At 41.2% G+C, this 22,359-nt stretch overlaps 1 protein-coding gene across 2 annotated transcripts; it reads left to right on the top strand.

Annotated features, from left to right (window-relative positions):
- The first annotated feature begins 4,193 nt into the window (after positions 1-4,193).
- On the top strand, positions 4,194-20,767 carry CLDN34 (claudin 34). Of its 2 annotated transcripts, XM_042038026.1 has the most exons (3): positions 4,195-11,790; positions 18,178-18,313; positions 19,691-20,767. In XM_042038026.1, the coding sequence occupies exon 3, from the start codon at positions 19,736-19,738 to the stop codon at positions 20,378-20,380; it is 645 nt and encodes a 214-aa protein (XP_041893960.1). In that variant the 5' UTR covers positions 4,195-11,790; positions 18,178-18,313; positions 19,691-19,735; the 3' UTR covers positions 20,381-20,767. The 2 variants fall into 2 exon arrangements, with proteins under 2 accessions (XP_041893969.1, XP_041893960.1); XM_042038035.1 differs by lacking the exon at positions 18,178-18,313 and having other exon boundaries at positions 4,194-11,790.
- Positions 20,768-22,359: the final 1,592 nt, after the last annotated feature.

Raw genomic sequence — 22,359 nt, 5'->3', positions numbered from 1 at the left:
GCTTTGCTTTGCTTTGCTTTGCTTTGCTTTGCTTTGCTTTGCTTTGCAGTGTTGGCCATCTCATGGTGCCTGTCAACAGTGCTCTGAGTTTTTCCAGGCCAGGCCAGTTGGTCTGTGTGGTCTGACATAGTTTGTTGTCTTTGCACAGCTTATTTAATGTGCTGAGTAATCGATCATTCTCAAGTTCCCAGTGTAAGCAAGTACCAGAAATGTGTCCATGTCTATTTAGTATTATAAAAGTGTGAATATGAGATGGCAGAAAGGTAAAATGTGTTATGAGGTCGATAAAATAAATGGGTCTTTCACCACTTACAGAGTACATACCAGGGGGAGCAGTTTAGGCTTTCCTGCTTGGGCAATTCTACTGTTTTAGCTTCATCCCATGTTTAGAATGGATACTTCATATGGAAATGTCTTAAGTCAGTGGTGCACAGGATTTTTTGCAAGAACAGATCACTTGTGAACTCTCCAACTCTAAGAGACTTTCATAGAAACTTCAGTTTAATGAGGGTTCTCAGATGAACTGCAGAATCTTCTGCCTCATTGGGGAACACTGGCAAGTATGCACAAATTTGTAGTAGAGGTGACCACAGATCATAGACCCATGGCTTGATCCTGGAAATTAATTGTCTGTGAAGGTCGTTATAAAATCTGGGAAAAGGGAGTTAGGGAAAGAAAAATACTTGGATATTTGTAGAATTTTTCTAAACTTGTTTTCACCCTTCTTCTGCCTCTCTCTGTACATGGACCCACCTGTTTGTGCCTGTTTTCGTGAGTTTTCCTGGTATAATTGAGTATATTATACCAGGAGAGTAACAGTCTAGTTTTTGTGTACTACTTGAATTTTTTTAAAATTGCCTTTCTTTAAACTGAAATTCAGCTCTTTATTTTCTCTCGTGGGGTACTTGAGATCCTCAGATTTCAAACGAGTCACCATATGATGTTCTTTCCCAATCAAGTTCTAGTGATTAATTTTGGTGTACTTAATTGACTCAGTTTTTAGAGCTGAAGTAATCTGTTGGCAATCCAGTAGCTCTAGCAAGGCCTTATGATACACACTAGAACACAACTCCTGTTTTAGTGGTGTCCGGTCATTTATTGTGGCATTTCAAAGGCTTATTCTAATTAAGGGCTTCTCAGTTGTGCAGGTTTTTCTAGAGGATAAATTGGTTTTTCTATATACCTGAGCAGATGATGCCCACAGAATGTTATGAAAATTAACAATTACATCTTTAAACTGGATTATATATTGTCAGTTGTCAGCAGTGGTAAATTGGTGATCACATTTACTTACCACAGTTCCAGTCTGCGACTTAACTAATTATAATGATCCATAGACTGTAAGATGGGTAACCCATGTGAATTAGCAACTCACCTGTGAAATCTTGGGTTTCATTCTTCCTACCTACTGTTTTGGTAATGTTTCTATGCATAAAGTTGTTCCATGTGAAGTAGGTTAACTTAATACATTCCAGAGGGAATTTTGAATTGAAATAAATTGGATGCAGTTCAGTAGCAGAAGGTAATTCTCACTCAGGCTACAGTAGCACACCTACAGGCAGAGCAAGTATCGCTTTAGGACAGGCTACATTAAACACCTTTTTCTTGTTTGTAACCATGTGGGTTAGTGGGGCTGTTGTGTATCTTAGGCTGAGTTTTATTTTAGTCTCAGCAGTTGAGCCTTTCCTGAGCACAAGGCTAGTAAAATGCAGATTTTTTTTTTTCCTATGTTAAAAATCCTCACAATGGCTTCATTTTTAGATGCTTTGATATCTGTCTTGGAGGCAGTCTCCTAAGTTTTGCACACGGAGGTGGCCTTGTGACTAGGATGTGCCTTCCATATTGCCAAACACGTTGGTGTTAGTGAAGCCTGTGTTCTCCCTTCCTCTTAATTCTCCTCCATGCAGCAAACTGCTTCCTGGTAAAGTTAACAAGAAATGTATCCACAAACTGTCATTACCTGTTGCCTGCTGCTGCTTCTGACTACCTTGTGCTGGCTGCTGCCATGGGTGTGGATACCAAGAATATCTGTGCTGATTTCCAGCACCTCTTCTGCAGTGAAGCAGAATGAGGAATTCTGTGTATCTCCTCCTCTCTGGGTGTCATTTATTAACCTACAACAGTGCCACTAGAGAACAACCAGATTCCCAATGCATTTCATCTTTTATTGGAATACTTTAAATTGCTGCTCATGATTGTCTTGACACAGGAGAGATTTTAATTGAAGCAAATGGATTTGTGACTGTGAAGTTGAAGATATACAGGGTGGTGGAAGATACAGAAAAATAATCATACATACTTTCAATAACATAAAATCTCCAGCAAAATGGCATCTAAAAGACCTGCATGCTACATGTCCCCGGTGAGAACTGTCAAGAATTTTAGGTCTATGTTCCTGTATTTTAATGGAGTTAGTGAAAGAAAGGCTTTTCTTAAGTGCATACCAAGCTGCAACTGTGTTAACTAAACTATTCATTCCAAGCAACTTCTGTAAGATGAGCCAGTACTGGCTCTGAGGAAGCTGTGGTCTGACACACGTTGCCGAGGGTTGTTGATTTGCTGCTGTTCCTTGTGACAGCAGCATTTGCTGGGCTCCTTATGGAGCACATGTTCTGGAAACGGGGTAACGGATGTCTGCTTACAAGAGTTTTACCAAAACATTGTTTCAGCGGAGCTGTGAAGTCCAAAAGCCTGAAAGGAATTAACAAAATCTTCATGACGAGGATTATTTCAGGCATTAAGTTTCAACATCTGTTTCACGTCCCAGCTGTCTGCTCTTCACAGTGTTTGTTACTGATAAATTACACTTGTGTCTTTTCTCAAAGCCTCAGAGAAATATAAATACAATGAGCAGTCACAGGCTAAATAATAAGCAATGGAAGGAAGATAAGATTGTTTATCTCAGTATCTAAATATGAAAGGCATGAGTCCTGTGAATACTATTCATAGCCACTCCCAGGAGTTGCAGCTTCAGCAGCTTTCTCACGCAGGTATGGTTCCTCCAGAGATAATACGGGAAAACAAGCTGTGATGATCGAAAGGGGCCAACACTGACTGGAAAGGGGTGGAGCAGTCATTCTCTTATTAATGGGGTGATACATATCACAAGGAAGTGAAAACCAAGAAAACCTGGAAGGATCAGTGCCCTGAAGGAAGAAAAACTAAACCAGTGGTAAAGTGCTTCAGGACTATGAATTTCCTGTTTTTCTTTCTCCATACGTGACACGGCTGAAGTGTTCTGTCTCCACGTGATAGGGCAGACTTTTTAGTTACTATAATGTAAAAATACCTTAAAGCATCTTTGAAAGTTAAAGATATGGGGAATAACTCAGAATTCCAGAATCTGAGGTCTCGCTGTGTAAGACCATCATGTTCTGTGTATTCAGTGACACCCCTTTCTTGGCTCAGGAGACGCTGGAACAGCTTTCTGGCACTAAGAAGTCTGGAGGAAGTTACCCTTTGAGGAGGAAGTCATCCTTTCTCTCTGGTCATCCTAAATTCACTAAACAGGCCAGCGAGCTGGACACGCTGAGATGCTGAAGTCACACAAGCTGGGAGATGAGGGTGTTTACAGCACAGCACACAGAATGAGTGACCTGGCTTGTTCTCTGGGATTTTGCTTTTCTAATTGCCACCTCTTCAGAGCTCGATTTAATACCAGGCTTGTGGTTGAGGGCAGAGCAATACCCAATTCCTCTTTAAGCTGATCGTTGTGTTCTGCCAGGAAAGCATGATTTAGACAGCAAGAAGCTGAAGATCTAAATATTCAGCCTTGCCATAAATAGGGAGTGGAGGATCTTGGGTTTCTGTTCCCAGGACTTTCTTGCATAATTCATAGTAGGCCATCAGTGAATTTGAAAGCAGAAATACTCCATGGAGACGTGTGACCAGAATGTGCCCCAGTGTCCTACCAGATCACAGACTGGCCTGGGTTGGAAGGGACCTTAAAAATTACCTAGTTCTGACTTTCTGCCATAGACAGGGACACCTTCTGCTAGACCAGGTTGCTCAAGCAGTCATCCAACCTGTCTTCAAACATTTCCAGGGATGGGGCATCCACAGCTTCTCTGGGCACCCTGTTCCAGTGCCTCATAACCCTCACAGTGGAGAATTTGTTTTTAATACCTAATCTGAACCCACCTTTTTTCACTTTAAAGCCTTGTCCTGTCACTGGATGCCTTTTTAAGAATTTCCTCTCCAGCTCTCTTGCAGGCCCTGTTGAGGTGCTAGAAGGTCTCCCTGGAGCCTTCTCTTCTCCAGGCTGAAGAGCCCCAACTCTGTTACCACAGGAGAGTGGTTCCAGCTTTCTGATCATCATCCAGGTCTTCCTCTGGACCTGCTTTAAGAAGTCCACATCTCTCTTGTGCTGGGGACCCCAGGGTGGGATGCAGCACTCCAGGCACAATCACCTCCCTGGCCATGCTGCTTTTGATGCAGCCCAGGGATGCATTTGGCTTTCTGAGCTGCAAGCCCCCTCTTCTGGCTCACATCCAGCTTTTTGTCCCCTCCAGATGCAGGATACAACATCAGGCTTTGAATCCAGCCTTAAATGCTGTATAATTGCAGTGTAAGTGCCAAAGGCTGCAGATCCACTCCTGTCCTGGTTTTTTTCAAGTCTGAGGTGCCTGGGTTCAGACACTGATACCAGAGTCCAACTCTTCAGCATATAATGGGGGCTACACCTAGATCGCAGTTTAGGTATATGGCTAGTGGCCTAAATAAAGAGCCTGATTGGCCTTGATTCCCTCTATAGCTGAGCTGAGCTAAGGTTGCTGAAAGAGCTTGGTTCAACCCAAATATCTTCCCCTTCCTCACTTCCTCCTCCTCTTGGCAGACAAAGCTAACTTAGGCATTGAAATCAGAAGTGGGATTAATCCATGCCTTGGGTCCCTAACTCAGCACGAAATTCTAGAAGCTGAGGTGTTGCGTGCAGCATTAAGTGCAGCTTCATTTATCAAATGCCTGCACATGCTGAATCCTTTTGATTTTAATACAGAAGATGTCTCTGGCATTTCAGATCTAGGGATTCTTACAAGGCTATGTTCTCCAAATCCTCTGTGTATTTGTATACAATTAGAGTTCAAAAATTAAAAAAAAACCACTTTTCTTCCTATTTTTACACCATAGGGAAGAAAAGAACCTAGATGAGTAAACTTCATTGTCACACTGGTTTTGCAAAGGTGGAGTTACTTAGACCAGCATTTTTTGCAATGGGCAGTTCCACCAAACCAGTAAGAGATGATTACATCTGAAACCCAGTGATAATGGTCACGGTTTGCAACATAAATGGCAAACAATGAAGAGGAAAGTTGCATAGAGAAAAATCGGTAGTCTGGGTGTGTTCAAACAAATTAGCATTTCATATGGTGACATGCAAAGCAATTAATCAAAGAGCAAATGATGGCAATCCCATGGACAATGACACATAGAGCAGACTCTCAAGACCTGTGTGGGATCACAGCGAATTAACAGTTCACATGAGCTCTGTGCTCTAGGAAAAAGCCTGAAACAGAGGAACACGGGAAACATAGTAACTTGTGATGCAATATTGCTGAAAACTTCATAAAATTTCTAAAATATTGTGTCTAATCCCACAATCTATATCCAATGCAAAGGACAGGAAAATGAGAGAAGAGACTCATGTAAATTATTAGAGAGTAGAGAGATATGTCATAACGTAACAAAGAGCACTCATTGGTCAAAACTGGGATTTAAAAGTTGGGGTGTGTGTGCTATTGGGCATCATACAGCATGAGACTCATTTGGGCAGAGAAAGTCCTGTCAGGACCCAGCGAGTACAAGACAGAGACATGAAAATAAAAATCAGGTGCAAATGTTCAAGGGTGTCAGGAGTGCAGTCCTGTTGTCATGAATGATGGGGAAAGTGCAGTGCGAAGGTTGGCCATAAAGCCTCTGGAAGTCAGGAAACTGGGAATGAAAACTTTATGGTCACTATAAATCCACCTTTTGTGTTTGCTGTTCTTACATTACATGATCTCATACCGAGGTATGACTACTTCAGTAAATATTTAGATTGCCTACAGTTTTACAACAGGGGTCTTAAAAGAGCAGCAGTAATTATAACACAGCTTTTGGAGGAAGCAAAACAGGAAAACAGGTGAGAGTTTGTAAGCCCTTGGCTTGCAAATGGGGCTTGAGCACTCTAGGCAGCATGGCTGAGACAATTTTTTTTTCTTCCATTACAGACCCTCTCCACACATGCACCGATAGGAACTGCCACAAACTCTTCTGCTTTTACTGGTTCAATGAGTTACTAAGTTTGCTTTTGTTTTTTCTCCTGTGTTTGGGGTTTCCTACCAGCTTTCCTGTGCTGACTGATTCAGCTGTCCATAAAAGCATTCCCCTCTTCATCAGAACCTCCCAGGTGGTTGTCCCCCACATTTTGAAACTGTCCCAAGCTCCAGCATGTGCTGGAACATTGATGACCTTTCATCTCTGCCTTGTAAGCTGGCTTAGCAAGGCTTTGAGGGAAAGCAGGGGAAGTTTGGCACTTCTTTCCCCCACTGCCCAAGTAAATGACAGACCAGCACAAGGATAAAAAGTAGAGCTGTCCTGCCTTTGAGGTGGAGATGCTGGAATAACATGCTTTTGAAAAGCAGCTTCCCTTCACATATTTAAGGAATTTGCCCTGTCTGGAGCTCTTTACAGAACTGCATCCTTCTGCTCTCCACTGGCACCCAGCTTGTGGCTGTTAAGGTTTTTGTATGAAATCTATTTTGCTTTCTGCAGTATCCTATTTTACTTGTGTTCTCAGTCACCAGAATATTTCTATCTACTTCCTACTGCATTAATCTAAATAGGGGACTGGTCAGATGAAAGATCACAGTCATTGTTTAGTTATTACAGTAGCCAGAAATTGGGGCAAAGGTACAGAAACCCTTTTCGGGTGTCAGTAAAGACCCTAAAGATCGCCTACCTCAGATCATGATCAGCTAATGAGAAACCAGCTATTCATATTGTTCTCCTAAACTAATACTTTAATACTGCCCCAGCTTTTGTGCAGGGAGTTGCTTTGTAAAGCTGTTAAACCCCCATGCTCTGTTAACAGCTAAAGGTTTCTATTGATCTCTTACTTTCATTTCCTTTAATGAAAATTCATTGATATTTGATTTCCTTGTCACTTCTAACAGCTGATAAGAACAAGCTGCTAAAGCAGCTCCAGTGAAGTGGCAAAAGCCTGGTGTTGTAGCACTGCAGCTCTCTCAGAAACGCTGCCAAGGCGGAGTGAAACCCCAGTGTGACGTGTTGATAACGTTCCCATCAGGTGGTCTTTTCCACTGGCTCTAAAATGTCAAGTCTGAGGGAAATGTCTTTGTTAAGCTTTGAATGACCTACTTTTGGGTATCTGGGAATAACCAGAAGCCTACCCAAACCACAAGAGTGCATCTAATTTTAGCAGCCCTTCGTTTCATGCATGGCAGCTTTTGTGTTCTGTGTCTCTGGGAAAAAATACCAATTTCTTGCTGAGCCAAAGACAAATTTTCTTGGTTTTAAATCAGCCCCTTGTTGAATCACAATCACAGTGAAATCATTCCTCTTAAAATTTTTGTGCCTGCAATAGTCATCTCAATTTTGCTTCAAAAACTAATAGTGAGGCCATTCCAAAGGATCTACAGTTGCTGGTCTCTGAAGAAAAGGTCTAAACAGCCCATGCTGGAGATAGTCTGGGCAGCCATGTTTTGTGTGTCCCTACTTCCCCCTGGGTTTTTAATTGACCAACAGTAAAAGGGTCGAAGTCTTTGTAGGAAGTTTATGTGAGTCTCCTAACTCAGTTACAAGGGAATCTAGGGAAAGTTAACAACAAAAATAAAGGGATGTTAGTGTGTCAGCAGGGGCTCTGAGGACACTACTAATGGTGTAGATGCTGGAAAAAAGGTCTCTGATGTAGTTTGGCTAGAAGAAGCACTAAAAAGTAGGTGACCATTATTAGGGATATTAGGGCTGTGCAAGATTGAAAGGAAGCAAGTTCAGACATGAGTGAAGTACAGTCTCCCTAGCTTGTAGTACCTAAATTGGACATTGAACACCGTCTCTCTCGCTGGGAGGGATAACGTATAATCCCTCTCATATAACGCCAGAGTCCACTGTAATTTTAGGCTAAAACACATGTTTAAATTCCACCTGCACTGGGGGCAAGTGGAACTAACACAGAGGATAATAGGGTCTGAGCATTGTGCATGTCTATTTGGAACTTCACAAAACAGAAGAGAAATCAAGGCCACCCAAAATACAATTACATAATCACAACAAACCTATTAGCAAGTTCTCTGGAGCCAGAAAACTTCCCAGCCAATGGGATTAACCATAAAAACAAGCAGCACTTGTGGCAGCTATAAACAGGGTCAGTGTCGTTTGGGATTGAGCTGAGTATCTGATAATGTGTAGTGCTTCCTTGTGGAGTCCCTTGAGGCTGGCAGTGGGTTGCCTCTTCAGAGGCAAGCCTTGGGTAGCCTGGCTGCTGCAGACTCCCAGCATTAGCCAGACTTGGCAGGATGGACAGTGAAAACCACTCTAAAAGCCAAAGCCAAGCTGTTAAACAACTGAGCCCTCTGCTGTGCTACGACAAGAGCAGCCGTGCCAGGGTTGTGTTTAGGGGCACAGGAAGGAGACTCCAGTGGCTCATTCATCCCTCCAGCTCCAGCAACCTCCATCTGCGGAGAAACACAGACCCATCCTACATGGAGGCCTCCCAAGCCCCTCTCCTGAAGGCTTTCTTCCCACTTCCCAAGGCATGTGCAATGAAGTGCAGGGGGTTTTAACCCTTTCAAAAACCTGTCTGGGTTTGGGGTGTTTGTTACCGCAACAGCTGTGGAGTTTATCTGTGCAGAGTCCAGTGGGGTCTTTATGGGATTTGCCTTAACAGTGAGGTCCCAGTAGTGGTGAGGTTTTTGTGCACTCTCTGCAAACATATCCTCATCCTTTAAGTGTTGTTGCTTTCCGGTGTCATTTAATGTACTCTTGACAGTGTATTTCTGATTTCTGTGTTTGAAGAGGCCCAGGCAAAACAGGCAGAAGGTCAGCTGCTGCTGGGCTGTGAAGCACTTAATGAGAGATGTGTTGAGTTTGGTAGAGGTGTTTGTCTCATCTCTGAATTTCCCAAGTTTTAAAGGACAACTTTGGCCATGAAGGTAAACAGTTAGGAAAGGTGTTTATGGAAATACTTTTATTAGACTCAAGCGGTGGGTTTAGAGGCCCACACTTAGGTTCAGTGTTGGATTTGGAGAGTTGCTGGTCTGATGATCTGCTGAGGACAAGCAGGGAGTGACCCAGAGTGAGGATGCACCAGCTCTAATCCCCTAATTCACTGATCACAGACTGGCAAGCTGCTGCAGGGAGGCTGCTGTGCTTCCTAGAAGAAGTAACCTTTGTCTCAGAAAGAGAAAGTGAGCAAGTCCTTGTACCTGAGCCTCCACACTGTTTACAGGCTCTCTCAGCTGCCTACGTGGTACCACTTGCTGGGCAATGTGTCTTGCACAGCATCTTGATTTCAGGCTGGTTTTTCAATGTGTAACAAATAAAAGGAAAAATAACTTGAAACAAATATTTCCTGTTCTGTGGTATTTAACAATGAAATTGTAAACCACAGAAGGGACCGGGCTTGATCTAAAGGTCTTTGAAGTCAGCAGAACTATTTCCACTGATTTCAATGTGCTTTGGCCCAGGCCATAGGAGGAAGAAAGCAAATGTTTTCTGCCTCAAAAAGTATTAACCATTGGCATTCAAGGAACAATAAAGTCTTATGTTTAAAATGTGTTCCTTTAAATTAAGTAGTCAGGAACTTAGTTAATTTCTATCTGTTTCCTAATAATTTGTCACTATTACACTAAAAAGGAATATGTTTATAGAACTCATAACCATACACTGAGAAAAAAACCACTCAGTACTGTCATTTGCTTCCTATCTTCCTCCATTCCATTTTGTGTGTATTGTATTTCTCACTAATGTAATGATGCTTATGCTGCTGGTTGTTATCACAGATTGAGCACTGTAGATTTCCAGTTGAATTAAACTTCACTGTACCGATGGTGGCTGACAAATATCTTGAACTCATTATTTTTCAGTACGGTTTAATCTGTAAAACATCACAGTGGGTTTGGTTTTGTTGTTGTGTTGGTTTTTGGGGTTTGGGGTTTTTTTGTGACTGAGAAGAAATAGATCAGAGATAGAGAATTTGGTGAGCAAAGAATTGTTCTTCTGAGAGTGGTGCAGGAGACGCCCCTCCTATCGCAGGGTGAGACAAATACGGGTGTGCAGCAGCTTCATGTGTAAAATCAGCAATGGTTTTGTCTGCAAATTTTGTCTCATGCAGTTATTAAATGCAAGAAAAGGAATCTATCTGCCAGCTGCCTACTGCCCAAGGATGCTGTCCTTGTGAATCAGCAGCCCTGTCAGGATGTCAGGAGGACATCCTGGAGTCTGGCAGATAACAGCAGCCCAGCGGGGGGTGTGTGTGTGTTGGGCTTCTTGTCACGCAACAGCAGAGCCTGAGCAGCTGAGTTTGCCTGTGCACCAAACCAACCCCATCCAGCTGTGAGCAGCCAGAGAGAAGATCCCAGGCTGGTGACCTGCAGGAGAGGACAAGACTCTTGTCATGGCCAGGCTGCATTACCTGCACAATGAACCAGTGAACCAGCATCAGCTGCAAGATACAGCAGGAGAGGATTAAAGGTGATACAGAAAACAGGAGAATATGAATTAATGACATTTTTCAGTCTTCTTTAGTGATGCCAATGACCAGCCATTGTGTATGTTACAATGAGAAGAATTTTTAATGGGGCTTCCCCATTTCAGGGTATTTCTGTGAAATAAACTTGCTTGTCTTTTAACACCAGGCTTTGAAATGTCACAGAATCACAGAATATTCTGAGCTGGAAGGGACCCACAAGGATCATCAAGTCCAACTCCCAAGGAAATGGCCCATACAGAGATCGAACACACAATGTTGGCGTTGTTAGCCCTGTTCTGTAACCAGCTGAGTCCAGTGCATCATTTGGAGTCTCTCAGGGTTTAGAATAAGCTTCAAAGAGGGGAAAGCAGAAGGGAGTTAAGAACATTCTTCCAATTTGTAAGAGCCATTGTTTACATTCATGGGAAAACCATGAAGCAAGGCAAACATAACATAATTTTTAAAAATGTATGTGTTTTTTTAAGCATCTGAGATAGCAATAGTACTATTTGTACTAAAGTGTGGGTGCTGCCAGCCATAGAGTCCATCAAGAGAGCAGTTCAGCTTGAATTTACTCCTTGGAAAAACTCCTCCTTCTCCCCTATATTTCATCTCCAGAGCTGCACTAATTTAAGTTGCATAAGTACAGGAAGAAAAATCTAACAAAAAAGACAGGATTATGAAATCACTTTGTTCTCTTTCAGATGGGAATTCTGTGTCCTTCAGGCTGCCCCAGACTGGGGCATCATGGTGGTCTCAAGCTGGAAAATCACGTAATCATAAAGGTAGATTTTCTGAAAGGGTATCTTACAGAAAACTGTAATTTCCATGGAAGTTATCTGTATGCTTTGGTAAGTGTTTTAAAGCAATTATAATAAATGGCATATGGCAAAGCGTTCATATTTTTATAAGATGTTAATGATTAACTGACTTCCTACATCTGTTGACTTAGTGGGAGAGTGACAAGGAACTGTGAGGTACCTGTTTGGTAGCTTAACAAGTTGACCAATTTGCACGGGCATTTTTTTCCATCTCCCTCTTGGAACTCGCTTCATCCAGCTGACACTACTTCAGAGCCTTAGGCAACTCTCAGACTCAGAGAAGTAAGTCCCCCCCTTTTTTTTTATATTACTTATATTATGAAGTGCTGATAGAGAACAGATGGTGAGAGATTTAAATATTTATTTGTTTTCTATAAAGAAAGCTTTCCCAACTGGGAATTGTAGAATTAAGTTTTCAATCATTAAATCATAGAGATATTGCTGAGACCTTTGTAATTACTATATTGTTGGGGTTTTTTAAACTCCCTTTCTGCTGCAAGACTTACATTAAACAAAAGATTTGGTTAGTAAACCATGTTCACTATAGTCCAATAAAGCTGCATCTAGGCTATAAAACTTTGCAAAGGTAGGATTGGAATGTTAATTAAAAAATGCATGTGATGCCTGGCATTATCTAAAGCAAAAATATTTGCTTAAAACATGAAATAAGTGGAAACAAGTGAATTTCTGCTAACATGGGCTGGAAAAAATAATTTTATGCTTATTTTATATAAGAAGAGTTTATCATGAACTTTCTCTTTAAGCTGGTTACAAGCTGCAGTAGAATTCCTATCTTTTGGCAGGCAAGTGGGTTCAGACAGGGAGACTCAGACATCGCTCTTCTATTGGAACATTTTTTAACCTATTTTATTTTAGCTGTGCTATCACTTGCTAGGAAGCAAGTATAGTCTCCTATCCTTTTGGAAAGCTCTTCTTTCACCCACTTCCCCCCATCTGTGAAGGAAACCTCACCAGCAGGTTGCTGTGTGCAGGTTGCTGTGTGCAGGTTGCTGTGTGCAGGTTTTGTGGTCTCCTGCTGCCCGTTTAGCAGCCACTTCCTTACGTGCCCCTGGCTCAGGGAATGCTCCTTCCTCCCAACCGGGTGCCTGTGCGGCACTTTCAGGCTGACATCCAAGGTGCTTCATGAGTTCTTCATTTCTCCTGCAGCTCCAGGAAGCATTAGTTCCCATTCTTTTGGCTGGAAATTGTCTCCTCTTGGGTGACATCTTCCCATGCCCCAAGTGTGTGTTCAGCGCCCTCATCTTCCCAGTCGTGTGTGAGTTCTCTGGGACCTGGATGTGGTTGCCTTCTTTACACTACTGAACCCTTAGTGCTCTTTTATCTGTGCCAGAGTAGGCAAGCTTTTGGGCTCCCTCTGCTTTCTGAAGCTTCCTGAAAGGATCCCATCTCAACACAGCCAGGTTATCTGCCTTGGTTTTTCAGGGGCTGTCATTCCTGGAATGTCTCTAAACTGTTCCACTTTGGCTCTAAATAGAGCTCCCTTCAAGGCAGAGGCAAAACAATCTGTAGAAACTCTGATAATATGGGGTCATCTGAATGCTGGGTCAATCCCACTGCCATCTCACTGCCTACCAGCCTGCAATGTTTCCTTATGTAATAAGAGCTCAAGGTGGGGTCAGCCACAGAAAAGTAAATTACAGCGTGAAAAAACAGTGAGGATATATAGAAATTATCAGTTTCATTTCATGCTATTATCAAAGCAAATCAAAACATTTTCCTGAAATAAGCAAAGGACTTTTACACAGGTAATTTTCAGTGTATTCTTACTTGATGGAAGAGAAATGAAGATTGCTTTGGTTTGCTTGTTTTGAAACACAGTGAATAAATGGAAGCAGCAGAGTTCATAACACTGGATATTGACATTTGGAGGGACAGGGGACATAAGGCAAGTTAAATCTGGACATACCCTACAATGACTTTTAAGACTCCAGGCCCCACTAGTTTGTCTTTTCTAACTGAAAAAAAGTATTTTAGTGACAGCTGAAACCTAAACATGAGATATCAGAGTTCAAGACTGAGTGTCAAGGAGATGTATTCAAGGAATGGGTAATAAATGCAGCTAACTTTATTTCTAGGAAAATAGAACAAAATAACTGCCACGCTGACTGTTTGAAATGGCTTTTGAAGAAGGTAGCTATAGACTTGATTTATCAGCCAGTGGTGGCAATTCTTGTGGCCTGGACCACAGCAAGTAGATGACCTGAGACATAAAGCTATGCTTCAGCCACAGCTGTGCTGAAACGGTGATGGCAGAAGGATAAAAAACATTTCTGAAGTTCTCTTCTATCCAAACTCAAGGATCCTAAGGCATTAGTAGTGTCTTTGAATATCATGTCAAGGATCATGCATTTTGTGTAAGACTTCCACAAATTTCCATGATAAGACACAGCTCCATCTCACATTTCCCTGCAGTGTCAGAGATCTTATGTTCCAAGTGTTGATGACTGCCCCATCCAGCTCTGCCTGGTGCCTTAGGTGCCAGAGGGGTAAGAGATACTGCAGAGAGGATGCTGCTGCTGGGGAATGTATTACCCAGCACACACCAGCCTTTAAAGAACTTCTGCTAAATGGCAAACTCCCTTCAATGCCTCTGAAAGCCTCCTTCTCTCAACCCATCATATGAAATGATGAATTTAAAGACAAGTCTTGCAGGTGATTGTGGGGTTGGGGACACACTCTTACACCACACTACAAGTTGGACATCCCTGGCACAGGCCCTCATCCCCCACAGTAGCAGCCTGAGACCCAGTAACCTGAAAGGCCCAATTATATTTAAGTGCATGAATTAAGAGAGTTTGATAGCTTTTTTTCTCTCCTGCATTTACCTGCAGGGTTTTAAAGTCATTGTTTCCGGAAATTAAGGCAGGTTGAATTTTAGAAAGCAGATCTGAAACCTAAGGGAAGGATACAGACTACTGAATGTAATTAAAACAGCTTTCTGGAAGACACTGTATTAATTCCAGAAGTGAAATTCATTTGGTATAAATGAGGTATCTCCGCCCTCAGAATTGATATCATTGCCCCAGCCTTTCATCACTAACAATTACTGGAAGTAAAAGAAGTCTTGACAAAATTTCAAGTATAGCTCCATTTCTGGTTTTTTCCTGCTGCTGAGGTAGGACTGTGGCCACAAAGAACTGATCTATTCAACTGCAACATTTCATTTTAGTCTTTTTAAAGGTAAGCCTGATGCACAGATGACCCAAGATCCCCTCTGTGAAACCACTTGGCAGTTGTGAGAGCAGCTTGCTTTTATTTTTTTCTCCTAGAAGCAAGCTTGCAGCTGTAGGAAAGTCAACATGACTCTCAGATGTCCTCTCTGTTTCTTAAAGCTGAGAGTGGGAAAGTCATGTCTCATTCTGTCCCTGAAGTTCATGTGCAATGGTTTAACATACTTTTCATAAAGAAAAAGAGCTACTCACTGTGCAATGCTTAATTTAAGTAAAAATCAGCAATAAATACAAAAGGATCCTTTGTTTCTATTTTTGGATGAATACACTGGCATGTATCATGTTTCACTAGTAGCTTCTGTCTTCTCTGTGCAAATTTGAATTGAATGCTAGAAAATTTACATTTAATATGCACTCCCCTGTGAAGACAGGCTGAGAAAGTTGGGGCTGTTCAGCATGGAGAAGAGAAAGTTGTGTGGAGACCTCATAGCAGCCTTCCAGAATCTGAGGGGGGCCTACAGAAAACCTGGAGAGGACTCTTCATCAGGAACTGTAATAGGACAAAGGGGAATGGCTTCACACTGAAAGAGATTAGTCTTAGATTAGTTGATAGGAAGAAATTCTTTACTGTGAGGGTGGTGAGGCACTGGAACAGGTTGCCCAGAGGAGCTGCAGACTCGCCATCCCTTGAAGCATTCAGGGCCAGGTTGGATGGAGCTCTGAGCAACCTGGTCTGGTGAGAGGTGCCACTGCCCACGGCAGGGGGATTGGAACAAGATATCTTGAAGGTTCCTTCCAACCCAGACCATCCAAGGATTCTATGATTCTGTCTTGCTTCACTTTAGTAGGGTATTTAGTTAAAAACACATCTGTGAAGGAAAGCCCTTCCAAATGAAGGAAATAAAAGATGTATTAAGAGAGAAAAGAGGTGAGAAGTCTGTAGAAGCAGCTCTCAGTTTTTTAACTACTGTTTCTAGACTTTTCAAAGACCATCCCCAGAAGCTGCTGGAGTGGTTGTTGGATTGAACTGAGTAGATTTTAAATGAAAATGAGGATGAAATCATGGGATACTGAAAGATGGCACTGCAGCCACCTCTCAAAACCACTACTCACTTCTTTGGGTGAAAAGGGTTTTCAGTCATGCTTCTCATCCACTGACGCAGACACCACACAGACCTAGCTTGTTCCTCCTGGCCAGATTGCCTTTGTAGGCTGATGCCATGCCATGAAGTAGCTGGTCTGCAAAGCTGGAATGCTGAAATCTGCAGCTCTGAGTGAGCTCCTGAATCAAGAACTGCATGCCAGTGACACCACCTAATTACTCAGAAGATCTCCTGTAGCTGACTGAATATGAGTTCATTTGCCTTAGGACATTTCATCTAGTGATTGTGTTACATTGTTGTATTATTCAGAACATACAGGTAACCTTACTACACTAATTAAATTAATTCAAAATATTTATATAATTACTAAAGCATGAAACCAGTCAATGCTGAGTTACCACAGCCTGCTATATAATCTGGGCTTTGAACTGTATTTTATCCAATATAGTTCAAAGATGGAGGGACTGAGCTTTCACATTTTTCTCCCAGCAGGCTGAAAAGGGCATTTGTACAGGGACCGAAAGTTTTAATTAAAAAAAAATTTGGGGGGGGGGGTGGGGGTGGGTTTGTTGTTCTTTTCTTTTCTTTTCTTTTCTTTTCTTTTCTTTTTTTTTTTTTTTCTGTGGATGATGACTTGGTGACAGATCAAATTCTTGCTTTCCAAAAGGGACGCCTCTGTCCTTGAAATCTACAGGAATGGCACTGCTGGTGTTTGAGCCAAGTTCAGTACCTGCATCACCCACTTCCTGAAGATGGACACTTGTGCAGGGTCACCCCCAAGGTGTGACCTTTTTCAGAGTCCAGCTGAGGCAAAAGCTGACAAAGCCCTGACCCAGGCGCTGCTGTAAACCCCAGTCTGCTACAACCTACCCCACCTCCCTCCTTTCCTTCCTCCCTCCTTCCCTTCTTCCCTCTTGAGGTCTCACAGCTAGGGAGTCGCTGGAATGGATGAAATCCTGGAGGAAGACGCCCTCTGCAGCTCGCTCCCTGTTTTATTTGGCATCTACAAGAGAAATTTCTTGTTTTGGTTTTTTTTTAAATAGTTGCCACTGTAGCTCTGAAAAATCAATGTATCTTTCTACAATTGGAGGAAAAGGAGTTTCCCTGATCCTCTTTGCCCAAAGGCTTCCTTTAAAATCAATGCTTCTGGCAAGTGATACATACCTGTTGTCTTTTCATTATACCAGCAAGATGTCTATCATAATGATAGAGACTGGAATCATGAACTAGAACTTTGTTTTAATTTTGACATGTTTTCATATGTCAAGAAAAATCCTGTAACTATTTTACCTTGATCTTTTGTTCCTTATTTTCATGCTGAATCTCAGTACCAGGAGGTCATCAAGTATAGGCTTCTGTTTGATTTTCCAAAACACACAAGTATGAGAACTATAATTTAATTTCATCATCGATCTCAAAAGTACTTCTTTTGAACCTTGGTTTTTCTCTAAGTCACTGATACCAGGTTAGTTCAAATAAGCTCCAGTGGGCAGGGTGTGGAGAAATGAGCCAAAATGAATCATTTCCTACATAAGCAATTTTTTGTGTGTCTAGACACCTGATAACTCACCTAAAGCTCATATTTGATAGCTGGTTATTCTCCAATGTTCTCAGAAATTTTGTATAAGCCTTAAATTCTTTCCCCCTGTGTGTTTTTTTGGTGAATCTTAAAGGAAAGAAGAACTTTCCCTAATTTTTAACTTTATAGTTCAGTTCTGGACACAATTCTAAGTATGTCAGCACATACGGGTTTGATAGTAGGCTCAGAATCGTATTTAATCTCATTTAATTCTGTGAGCAGACAGTTGGGTATGTTCAACCAATGAAGTTATATGCTGATAAAATACTCTGAAAAGCTCTTGATGATAAGGATTCACCTGCTGACATATCTTTTATGACCTTGATCAACAGCAAGTTGTTTAAATGAATGTTTATGTGAAGTGTTACAGACATATGGGCTCTACACAAAATGGCATCTTCATGTGGTTCAGGTTTGGCTTCTGTGTGCTCCACTGATTCCAACAGAAGCTGAAGGGAGTCAGCACAGGACTCCTCTGCTTGTGCTCTTTCCTGTCTGGCACCTTCCCAACACTGGACAGGAACAGAAACAATGCTATTTTGATGTGGAACTGGGACAGAAAGAAAACCATCCAAAATGTCCTGTGGGGCTACTGTGCTCTATGCCTGATAAAAACAGTTAATTAGAAAGGGGGGTTTATAATCACTTTGTAAATAACACAGCACATTGAGAGTGTTTATAAATTGGTTTCCATTTAAGTAGATAAAAATACAAGAGACTCTTCTGGAGCAATATTTTCCATGCTGGAGAGGATTAAATGTACACTTGCAATAATGGAGATTAATATATCCCACAGGAAATCAGTCCTATTGGAGATACATAGATGAATTGGGAGGCCAAAATTATAAAATTGCAGATGTTGCTGTGTTTGTCTGGCATCAAAAATCACTCTATCCCATCCTCTCATGGCTGGCATCACCTTCAGGACTGAAGTAAGTATGTAGTGGGCACCAGTATGAGAAGATGGACACTGTCTGCTTAAGGCCATATTGTTACGAAGATATTTCTTTTTTAAGATTTCCACGGGTGGATTTTTGCAACAAAATTGTATCGCCAACTGAATCCATTTAGCTTAAGATTAGTAAATAGAAAAGTTGTTGCTTTAGTCTTTATGTTTAATGTTTCGTGCACAAAACATTGTGGCAGAGTCACATTAGAGTCTTATTAGAGTCAACTTGGTACAGCATTTCTCCAGTCTTGAATGAAATAGGAGCAGTAGAAAAGATATTTTAGAAAATTTATAAAATATACAAATCCCCAGAACCTGTCAGATCTACACAAAAAAATTGAGGCCACATCTTCACTGATCATAAATCTTTCCTGTAAGTATTCAAAAAAGCGTACAAAAGACATGGGAAGTTAAGTGTTGATTTGTTTCTCTTTTTTTTGTTTTCTTTTTTGAAAAAAATACAATTAAACCCTAATTTGCACTCAGAATGTACAGTCAGCAAACAAATCTTAAATCTTTTGCTAGGCTAAATGACTAAAATGTTTTCCAGCACAGTTTTAGGATGATTCAAACTGGGGAAGCTGGGCAGTTTATAAACAAGTAGGATTTGCAAAGGTAAAACACTAAAAAAAACTTGGATGAAGTTTGAGTGTGGGAAAGCGAAGACAGCATATCCAGACTCCAGCCCCCACACAGTGTTACATTTCTGATTAATTCAAATGTTTCTGCTAATGAATTCATGGCTAATTAACCTGAAAATGGTCAAAGTTCAGTGGCTGTTGTTAGCCTTTGTGGCCTGGATTTGTTCATGCCTCTGAACTACATTTTCTGTCTGACACTGGTCCCAGCAGCTCTCGGTAAAGGCAGCACAAAAGCTGAAGTCTGTACAGACTGGGCTCCGGCATCAGCTGCCAGGAGAAAGGAGCACAGATTCTGCTTTGTAGGATCTCTTGCAACAGTCAGGGACCTGAGGATTTTCTCAGATTTTGTTCCTGCTAGCCGGTAACTCTAGGGCTCCTGATTATGTGTAATGTGTATAAGAATCTTTGAACATACTGGTTAATTAACAAAGAAAACAGTAACTTGGAAAAACCCATGAATTTTCCTTTTGTGAATGTAAAAAGGAGATCATAAGGGGAGCTTATCAGAAACTTTCTCCTCCGTGTGATACCATGACCCAAACAGAATTAAAACTTCTATGTTATTTGTCCATGGATATTAAATTTCAACAGTTCATTAAAGCTGGGGAAAGATGACTGCTATCCTCCCTCTGCACACACATTCTCTTTTTCACTGACAGGTTCACCTATTCACCCAAATAATAATTGCCTTTGTCATTTTATTTTTTGTTTCTTTGCAGTGCCTCTCTCTCTTCACATGGCAACTGTGTCTGTGACAGAGGAGGATGAGCTCCCTGGTCAGCACCTCGCACCTCCAGCTTGCTGCCTTTGCTCTGGGCACGGTAGGCTGGATCCTGTGCACAGTTTCAATGGGAATTGTGGAATGGAGAGTGTGGCATGTGGACAACACCACCATCATCTCCTCTGGCATTGCCTGGGTGGGGATTTGGAAAGTCTGCTTCATCAGTTATCTTCACGTCTCGCCCGGCTATAGAGAACAGTTCTGCCATAAATTCAGTAGCTATGACTCCTTCATCCCCCACGAAATTTATGCAGCTCAGGGTCTCCTGTTGATTGCCATGTTTGTGGGCTTGCTGGGACTGGCTGCTACAATATTTGCTCTGAGAAATGTGTATATGGGAATCACTCACAAAACCCTCATTGCCCCTTTCTTTCTGATGGGTGGCTTCTTCTACATATTTGCTGGTCTGTGTGTCCTGATTCCCGTGAGCTGGAATTTCTATTCTGTAACTCACAACCAGAGCATAGCTTTTCCTCCTTCTTACTACATGCCCTCCAGTCCAGCAGAGCAGGAAGCTGGTGCTGCCATTCCTGTTGGGATTGTGGCTGTCATCCTGCTGCTACTGAGTGGGATGTTTTCTCTCTCATACAGATTTCCCATGACCGCAAACACCATCATGAAATCCTGAAAGGACAAATCCCCCTGTGCTATTTCAGAACAAGAGCATAGTCAAGAGATAAGGACAGCAGCATGAGTGGTTGCAAAGTTAAGGAGCTGCAGAATTTGATTTTATTCTATAGTAGCCAAGCTGTTTTCATATATGAACCAGTTGAGTCACCATCTTAGTAGTCACATATTACCAGAGGTTCATCTTTGAGATAATTGCTGTTGAGCAGCAACTGTGATTAAATTTTGCCAGTTGTTCTCTTTTGTATATGCAAACATTATTGATTTTTTTTTTTTTTGGTGTAAAATATTTACCATGCTCAAAGAACTGACTTTGAATGAACTGTCCTGTAAGAAAAATGTGAATTAACATGTATTAAATGTGAATGTCTTTCCTTGTCAGTACTAAGCTCTTTTGTCTTTTATTTAGTTTCATCTGTAGCAAAGTACGTTCCGTGACAAGTCAAGACTTTTAAAACCAATAATATGAGTGTCATCATGGTTGTGTCAAATGACTCTTCCCTGAATTGGCTTAAAATGTCTTGCCAGTTTCTCCTCTTCCTCTAGGGCACATAAAGAGCCATTCCTTTATTGCTTCTGTTTTTCTTTCAAGCTATTCGCATTTTATGTTGCAACATGTTTGCCCGTGGGGAAGGTGCGCTCTTTAGTTCCTAACTTAGGGAGAGCCAAAAAGTCTGCAAGTGATTGCTTCTTCATCTGACACTTCACTGAATCCAAATGTATTGCAAAAGCCGGAAATAACTTGTACAAGTTGTTACAAAACTGATGTCAAAATCAGTGCTCTCAGTAACCAGGAATACTCAGTGCAACTTTCAGGTTGTGATTCATCTGATGTAGAAATCTATATCCAAACCGGTCACTTCAGGCTCTGTTTATAATCAGTGTAGAGACAAAGCCTCTTGCCAAGATGCCTAGAATGGCTGGGAGATGGCATGCTCCCTAAAAACTTGTTTCTCTTAACCCACTGTAATAGCCATAATAACCACAGTTGCTAACTCTGGCACATATAACCAAACTTCACCTAAGAAAAAAAGAAACATCCCAAATGCTGCAATAAGGACAATTTTTAAAAATTAGTTTAGAAGTTGAGAGGAATGAGCCAACAGTGTTGACAAACAGATGATCTCTTGAAAGAGGTCCTCAAAAAGTTACTACATTTTTAAAGATATGCTACAGGAATGTAAGTAATTTAGTTTTACCCTTTTAATTGTCCTCCATTTTTAAAAATAGTCATAGATTCAGAGAAAGAAAATAAAATTTTTTAAAATGTAATAATTCTTGGACACTGCAAGACAAGGCAAAATGCCAATAAACAGGTCATCTTGCTGGTGGCTGTTACTATCCCAGCTTGTTCTAGCAGTCCAGTTTTTCCTATACATCTTCCCTTGGGCTTGACTTTGCTGTACTGTCTGACAATATAAAAACTCCAAAGCACCTTCATTTCCTCTCCAGTCTCTTCTGAAACAGCAGTTTACCTTATCATTGGTAATTTTTTTCATTGCTGCAAGAATCTGTCTTTTGACTGTTTACAAGGCTCTAAAGCACTTTCAAGTGGTGTTTCAATGAAGGCAGTTTAATAGCTTGTTTGTTATATATTGTTTCCTGTTTGGTTTCTAATGTACATTCTTTACAATATTGGTAGGTTTCAGTTTTAAAGGTACAAGTCAATAGTACTGTCAGTATTAGTGTTATCTCTTCCCTCAGGACCTACAATAATATTAGATTATATCATATTATAATTGTAAGGAAAAAAAAAGATCTATTGATGTGTTTATGCCACTAGTAAACTTATTACACTCGTAAACTACCAATATTCCCTGGCAAGGAATTATAACTTTAAGAGAAAATTACTGATTTTTCAATTATTTTTGAGTTAATGTATGCACAGAAATGTCAGCAATCCCAACTGTATTTGTTAACTATATTCACTAAATTATTGGGTTCATTTTACATTTATGCTTCTTGCCTAAAGAAAAAGGA

The sequence above is a fragment of the Corvus kubaryi genome, unplaced genomic scaffold, assembly GCF_017639235.1.
Source record: "Corvus kubaryi isolate FWS band 111438036 unplaced genomic scaffold, C.kubaryi_AGA036_p1.0 133, whole genome shotgun sequence".
Classification (NCBI taxonomy): domain Eukaryota; kingdom Metazoa; phylum Chordata; class Aves; order Passeriformes; family Corvidae; genus Corvus; species Corvus kubaryi.
The sequence above is the reverse complement of the archived record's forward strand: the minus strand, read 5'-3'. Positions and strand labels throughout refer to the sequence as shown.

What these genes read in the sequence shown, in the direction of transcription:
- CLDN34 (XM_042038035.1), top strand. Translation starts at nt 19,736, where the DNA reads ATGAGCTCCCTGGTCAGCACCTCGCACCTCCAGCTTGCTGCCTTTGCT.